The sequence below is a fragment of the Desmodus rotundus genome, chromosome 5 (genome assembly GCF_022682495.2).
Source record: "Desmodus rotundus isolate HL8 chromosome 5, HLdesRot8A.1, whole genome shotgun sequence".
Lineage (NCBI taxonomy): Eukaryota > Metazoa > Chordata > Mammalia > Chiroptera > Phyllostomidae > Desmodus > Desmodus rotundus.
The window spans coordinates 64,540,440-64,548,508 of NC_071391.1; the positions used below are offsets into that span (position 1 = coordinate 64,540,440).

General features: G+C 33.8%; 1 protein-coding gene across 8 annotated transcripts in view; it reads left to right on the plus strand.

The window, feature by feature from the left end:
- DCUN1D5 (defective in cullin neddylation 1 domain containing 5) overlaps window positions 1–7,855 on the plus strand; it is a 65,524-nt gene extending 57,669 nt beyond the window's left edge. For all 8 annotated transcript variants that reach the window (XM_024574583.4, XM_045183565.3, XM_045183566.3 and 5 more), the window contains 4 exons: window positions 4,093–4,201; window positions 4,289–4,393; window positions 5,966–6,068; window positions 7,512–7,855. In XM_024574583.4, coding sequence (XP_024430351.1) covers window positions 4,093–4,201; window positions 4,289–4,393; window positions 5,966–6,068; window positions 7,512–7,567 — 373 coding nt within the window. In that variant the 3' untranslated portion in view covers window positions 7,568–7,855. The remainder of the gene's footprint in view (window positions 1–4,092; window positions 4,202–4,288; window positions 4,394–5,965; window positions 6,069–7,511) is intronic.
- Window positions 7,856–8,069: the final 214 nt, after the last annotated feature.

Consider the following 8,069-nt stretch of genomic DNA (forward strand, 5'->3'; position numbering starts at 1 on the left):
GCTTTGATTGTTGATTGAGACTTTTTCTCTTTTCTAATGTTTGCATTTAGTATTACCCCTTTCAGTACTGCTTTTTGTCTCACAAAATTTGATGTGTTGTGTTTTCATTTTCATTCAGCTTAACTTTTTTTGCTTTTCATTGAGACATGCCCTCATCTGTGGATTATTTAGGACTTTGCTGTTTATTTTCTAAGTGTTTGGAGATTTTGCTGTCATCTTTATGCTATTTCTAGTTTGGTTTAATTGTGGTCAGAGAACATATTTTGTGCTATTTCAGTTTTTTCATATCTTTTGACTTTTGTTTTATGGCTCAGGAATATGGTCTCTTGTCTTATGCTCCAAGACACTGGGAAAGAATAATGTGTTTTGTTGTCATTAAGTGAAGTGTCCTATTACTGTCAGTTGAGCCTGTTGGTGGGTGGTGTTGCTGAATTCTTCTGTGTTTGCTGATGTTCTGTCTAGTTGTACTGTCAGTTGCTAAGAGAGGGGTTATTGAAATCTCTGTAATTGTTGATTTGTTTATATTTTTCCTTTCAGTTCTAAAAGTACTTCTCATATTTTGCAGTTCTTGCTTGGTGCGTACACATTTAGGATTGTTGTGTATTGATGGATTGACCTTTTTTTTTCTTTTATTAACATGTAATGTTCCCCTTTGTTGTGATAATTTTTTGCTTTGAACTCTACATTAGCTGACACTAATATAGGCACTCCTCATTTCTTACTGTTTCCACAATATGTCACTTTCCATTATTTTACTTTCAGTCTGCCTTCAAGACAGTTTTTTTTTTCTAGATTGCATGTGGTTGGGTCTTTTTTTTAAATGCCCATTTTTGTCTTCTAGTGGTAACCTTTAGGCTACTGACATTTAATGTGAAGGATTTAATTCTGTCCTGTATTTTACAATCCAAAAATTTTCATTTGGTTCTCTTTTACATGTTATGTTTTTTCCTTAACACTTTCTATCTTCGTTTTTTTATTGTATTCACAATTGATTATTGGAGCATTTTTATAACTTAAAATCTGTGTCAAATCTAAATGTCACCTCTGTGTTTGCATCTGTTGATTATCTTTTTGCATTCTCTTTAATATCTTGGCTCTTAGTATGACAAGTGATTTTTTTTATTATTAAAACCTGGAAATTTTGAATATTAATGAAATTCTGGATCTTATTTAAACCTGTTTTTTTAAAGAAATTATTTATTTATTGATAGAAAGAGGGAAAGGTAGGGAGGAGGAGAGGGAGAGAAACATTGATGTGATAGAGAAACATCAGTTGGTTGTCACCTCTTGCACGCCCCCAACCAGGATACCTGGCCTACAAGCCAGGCATGTGCCTTGACAGGAAATCGAACTGGTGACCTTTCGGTTTGATGCCCAACCCATTGAGCCACACCAATGAGGGCTAAACCTACTGCTTTAACTAGCTTCCTATAACACGACTTCGGCATTATTTTCAGTTGCAGGTAGAAAGTGAAGTTTTTTACTCTTCATCCATTGATATCTGAGGAGGGAGGTCCTCATTAGTGTTGGCAGGTATGACAGTTGTAGATCCCCACTAGGCCTCCACTGATACACCTTCTTGTTTCCCACAAAGTCTCCACTGACATGACTAGGGTGAAAGCCCTGACTTTTCACAAGTCCTCCTTTGACACTACCCAAGGGCAGAGGAGTATTGGCTACTCCTTACTCTCTGGTGGGAGGAGAAGTTCATATTCCCCATGTGGTTTCCGTTGACAATGCAGGAGCTGAGAGCAGGGCATCTTTATACATGGTGAGGGTGGACCATTTAGGTCTCCATTCAGTCTTTGCTGGCAATGGTGGGGCTTTTTTGGTGGGTTTTTCTTTATTCTTTTGTCCGCCCCATTAGTATTTCTGGTTTGCTGACTCCTTTAGCTAGGAGAGATGAGGCAGAACGAAAACCCAGGGAACTCACTATTGTTCCTCAAACAACTTCTTATGCTTGTTTTATATGTAATGTCTACGACTTTTAGTTGAATTACCCGGAGAGGGAAAAGTACATTTACTTCATCTTCCGGGAAGTGGAAGTTACCTTTTTTTTTTTTTTTAACCTTCTGTGCCCCCCCCCCGCCGCCCCAATCCCACTCTAGTTAGTTCCTCATTTCTATGTCCCCTTTTAGGACCAAATTCTTTGGAAGCATATGTCTATACTTATTTTCTCCAGTTCCTCTTTCCTCCTTCTCTTAAACCTATTCTAATACGACTTTTATCCCTACCCCTCCTCTGAAATCACTTGGCAAGGCATCATTTACAAGTGAATAATCAAAGCAGTGATAATCAAAACTGGCTGAAGCTAAATTTATACTTAGAGGAAAGAAGCCTGAAACTGAATGAGCTAGTATCTAATTTAAGAAGTTTTAAAAAGGATCTACCCAAAGAAAGAAGGCAAAAGGAGATGAAAAAATGTTTAGTAGTAAATTTAAAAGCAAAGCTAAAATTGAGAGAATTAAGAAATTCTGACAATATGGTCAAGAAAATCAAAGAAAAGGCAAAAATACAATGCATATTAGAAGTTATAAATAATTTTAATTGATATATTTAAATAAAATTGTGTGAAGTATACAAATTATCTGAAAAGTATACAAATATGACCAAATGGGATTGAAAAAGAACTAGAAAATCTGAATGGGCCTATAACCATTAAAAAGGCTGATTTAGTGGTTAAAAGTCTTTTCCTCCCTCAATGAAAAGGCCCAGTTGGTTTTTCACTACAGTTTAGACAAATGCTATTTCCAGTGGTCATTAAACCTTTTCAAAAGAAATAATACTAGTATTCATTTTATTTTTTCTGAAGCTTATGTTACAAATTTGTTATCAACACTAGCAAGGAGAATGTAACAGAATGAAATATATAAGCCAGTCTCACACAGGAACATAGCAAAAAAAAATCTATCAATGGGTTAACTGGTAACACCATCAAATTTGGCTTATTGTAGGTATGCAAGATTAAGGAACAATGGAAATTTAATCAAAATATTTACACCTTAATAAAATAAGTTACCACATGTCACATTATTGATTTAGAATAGTGAACATCTTAGTTAAAACAGAATGCTAGGTGTCTATACTACATGACGAGTACTAAAATTCAGTTTTGAGTGAAATAACTGGATCACAGTAGATAGCACAACTGATTGGACCGAAGGGAGTCAGGTGGTCTCACAGAGACGGCAGAATGAGGTTTTGGTGAGTAATATTTAGTGAAAATGTTGGAACAGCACTTCAAGTAGAGGAAAGTAATATGTACTAAAGCATCGTTGTGGCGTTTGGGTATGGTGACATATAAGTAGAGCACACTAAGGATATTGGGACCTGGCAGATGATGTAACAGGAGATTTGGGCCAATTGTGAAAGGCTTTGTCTGCCTTGCTTCTTGCTAAGCAGTGGAATATATCAACCCAGTGAGAGTCAAAGTAAAGATTTTTGAGCATTCCATTTATTTAGCTTCTTATGTGTAATGTCTTGTCTTTAGAAGTAACATGTATAACTGGTTTGCATTCTTTTGCGTGTATATGTACCTTACTTGAAGTCAGGTGCTGCCACTGATTTTCCTCAATTTTTTGTTCACTAAAAATGTAGGAGTCTGAATTGATGACTGAAACATTAATATATATTAACTTTCTCAGTGCAGTATCTTAAACTTTTAAAACTACTCATGGCTGATCTCTAACCAAGCAGGTGCCTAAGAACTTTCCAGTGACATATGTGACAAAGGCCTGAGTAATTTCATTTGTTCTGTCATTTGCTAACTATGTGGTAAAAGCAGATTTTAATACATCTCTTTTTTAAGAGACATTTTTAATTTTATTGGAGTTTTTTTATTGAGATTTTTTTTTTAGTAATTGTCATTGGAGTGAACTTTAATTGGTTTCTAGGGGTTTTTTCCCTTTTTTATTACATTGGTAGATACAAGGCATCAGGTTTGTTTGTTGTACTGAATTTTGAATCAGAGACTTTTAAATCTAAATAACTGTTTTGCTCCTACTTTCTTTGTAGTGAATTCCTTTAAACTTTCTAAAGGTGCTTTTATTTAATTTTCTTGATTATATAATCTGTTTGATTTTTAAATTTAAGGTGTGACTGCACAGAAAAGTTACAGAACAAATTTGACTTTTTGCGCTCACATTTGAATGATATTTCTTCGTTTAAGAATATCTACAGATATGCCTTTGATTTTGCAAGGGTAAGTGGGATATTCGTGTTTTGTAATTCTAATAGATTTTTAATCTTGAGGCCACACTTAGGAAAATTTTTTTTACTTATTTCATAGGATAAAGATCAGAGAAGCCTTGATATTGATACTGCTAAATCTATGTTAGCTCTTCTGCTTGGGAGGACATGGCCACTGTTTTCAGTATTTTACCAGTACCTGGAGGTATGAGTTTTTCTTTGATTTTGAAAATATTATTTTAAAATTTAATCTGATTGACAATATATCTGAGAAAAAGCAAATAGATTTTTAATACTGTGCTTTTTTAAAAAAAAAATCTGCTTTAGTAGAAAATTTCTTCTAAAATGTATATATACCTGCTGTCATATTTAGATACAAGTTCATGTTCAGTAATATATCCTGTACATAGTTATTTTAATTCTATGTCTTCCATGCTCCCTGACTCTCCATTAAAAAAGGAACTTCAAGAAATAATTTTAGCACAGTTTTTACACAAAAGTGATTTCTTGGGCTTTTGGCAGGAGAACATTAATGTTAGTGCACAAATCTGGAGTTTGTAAGTCAGATTTCTTTCTGTTATACAAGGTCTTAGGCTGAAATCCACATAAGAACCAGTTATAGTAATAGGACTTTTCGCTTAGGCTCAATCTAAAGAATTTGAATAAAGCTTTTCATATTTGATACCCACAAATATGAGGGTGGCTATAATGGTGTACATACTGCTTACTAAAAATGTATGCTGAATTTATGAAGAAAGTATTCTTTTAAAAGGTTTATCTACTATAGGCAGTGGTTTTAAGAAGATACTGATACTTTTTTTTCCCATTGCTTCCTTTTCTATCCATTTTTGTGCCTTTTCAGTTTCTGTGTTTTACTTTTATATAGTTATCATCATTTTTTGTATTACAGATCATACAGCTTTTGCTTTGAAAATAATTTCTCATAAAGCTGATTGTTTATTAAAGAAAGTTCTCCAGAATATTTTGCTTAAAGCTTGTGATAAGAGACAGTGGTATGAAAGGTCTTGTGTGAATGGATTTAGTGCACACTTAAATCTTTCAACCTAATAAAGTAGATGTTTTTGATGGATGTTATCAATCTTCCTCCTATTAGTAGTTTTGGCAAAATTAAATATAAGTGAATATAAAAATACTTCCAAAAAGAACTGAGAGGACTAAATATTTTCAAACACTTGTTATCCAGTGGAGGGTGCTTGACATACTTACTATCTTTTAAAATCTTTAGAACACCATTCTGAATTACATTTAATCCCCATTAGCAAATGAGGAGATGGGTTCTATTGTTAAGTAACTTCCCTAAAGTCACTCATTTAAGTGGTAGAGTGGGATTTGAACCCATGTCTATAGTCTTTCTATTGCCTCCAAAGGTGCCAACTTGAAAATGTGTCTAAACAGTAAATCTCATTCAAAAAAATGAATTACTGGGAGTCAGCAGAAGAGAATTAATTGGATGTAGGAAATAGTGTATATCTTGATCTCATTTGTGGTTACACAAGTATATACATAGGTAAACTGTTCATTAGTACCCTGATACTTTTGTTATTCTTCAAAAATGAAAGAAAAATAAGGAAGAAATAAATTGGTGGCATTAAAATATAAATGCCCCTGAGGATTCTCTTAGATACACAAATAATTTAAAAGAGGAATAAATGTTTTAGGAACAACCAAATGACAAAATATGACTAGATTTATAGAAGTCAGACCCTAATAAATAATGCTTGTTCTATAATCCAAATATTTATATTACTTTCCTCAGCAATCAAAGTATCGTGTTATGAACAAAGATCAATGGTACAATGTATTAGAGTTCAGCAGAACAGTCCATGCCGATCTTAGTAACTATGATGAAGATGGTGCTTGTAAGTATGTTTTCCTATGGAAATAAAATTTTTTGAACTGTTAAATGAGAATATGCATTTGTGTAACATTACCATAAAGGATTTAAACTTCCTAACAGTAACTTTTATTTAATCATGTAGGAAGTGTAGGGGAGGCAGGTATAGAAGGTAAGCAGAGAGTTTAGATTGAGCAATATTATAAAATCTGTGCTGATAAATGAAATGTTTTTAGTTTCTCAGTAACAGCATAATAAAGCTTAATTTAAATTACATTCTCTGTATCTGGAAGCTAAAATTCTGCTTCATGTCTGCCTTTCCTGGCATATTTCTGTGGAAGAAAAGAATACTCATGATTTAAAAAGGAAAGCAAAACATCAACTGTAATAGAAAAAGCTTATGATATTAACATGAAAGCTTTTTCTAAAATCTGACAAAACTATACCTGTATTCTTTCATAGGAATTAGTGGGCGGAGCCAAGTAGTGGCTTATGTTGGGCTTGCTTTCCAGTTTGCTGGTATTCCAAAGCTAGGTTGTTTTTCAATTGCCATTTATTATTGTGCTTGTTTGCTATTTATTTTACAGTCTATAAAAAAGCAAGAGAAAAATAGAGACTACCACAGGGTTGTTCATTTTAAGAAAAATAGGGCTGTCATATTTCTTTGTGGCAATGAGTTTTCGAACAAAATTAAAACCAGAGGCATGGATACCTGGAACAGATTGGCCGATCTCAGGGGGAGGGGGTGGGGCAGAACTAGAAGAAATTAGCCACAGAACATACATGCATAGCCTATGACACAGACAACAATGTGGTGAAGCCTGGGAGGGTGTGCTGGGTGAAGAGGGGGGAAATGGAGGGCATCTGTAGTAGTGTCAACATTAAAAATAAAATCAAGCAAATAAAAAATAGTAAAGAATGGGCTCATTTAAATTGCTTAAGTGTCTGGCTTCTGTAGGTAAATTGAGTTTGAACCCCCTGAATTATAAAAATGTCTTCAGTTCTTAGGTCAGGAATTTATTAGTTATTTACTTTATGTTGAGATTTAACGAGAACTGTGTAAGTCCCTAATATGGTTGCCCCTTCAACAACCTCACATACTTCTAGGTGAGGTAACATAGAAATACTATGTTTAACACTTCTCATATTGTTTAATAATGAAATGGCAAGTTCCATGTGCAGTTGCAATAAGGGAGAGGTTAACATTGATTTAGTGATTGGAGAGTTCATGAAACACTTAAAACTTGAGAAGTTGCTACAGATACCCATTGTGTAAAAGTCCCTTATTTAAAACAAAAGAAAAAGCTAAGACAGCACCATTAAGTTGAAGAGGGAGGCTGGAAGCAAAACACCTGAATAAGGGAAAGGTCAGTTTCTTTATGATCCTCACAGAGCTTGTGAGGAGTTTTTCTCTTACAAATTAGATGAGTTCACTGAATTCTAACAAAAATTGTTTCTTTATTTCTAGGGCCTGTTCTTCTCGATGAATTTGTTGAATGGCAAAAAATCCGTCAAACATCATAGCAAGAACTATTGTGAAGAAAATGCAAACCTTTTGATTCCTATGTGTATACAAGTTAAATGAGATGAGAAAAAAAATCCAAAGGGTGCATTTTTATTCATATGAAAGACTTCTCATAGTACTTTTTTTTTTCCATTTTTTTTTTAAAGGAATTTTTCTTGTTACATGTGATGGGCCTTGTGCCACACCTCTTCTGAGACTGAATATTCAGTTTTTGTTTTGAGTTATGTTTATTACATTTATTTCAGAACAATAAAGATTCCGATTTGTGATAAAGGCCTTAAAGTGAAGATGTCCCTTGAGTGTCAGAGTGGTATTTATTTTTGTAAATTTTAATTCTTGAACTTTAGAGGTTCTATTCACCATGAATTTGTGGAACTTTAAAGATTTTAAATCATCTTAATATATGACAGTGTAGTCTGCTGATGGTATGGCTTAATGTCTTCATCTCTGCTCACTTAGGAAGAATATTTATCGGCCTTGACTTCTGGGATAATAATACTC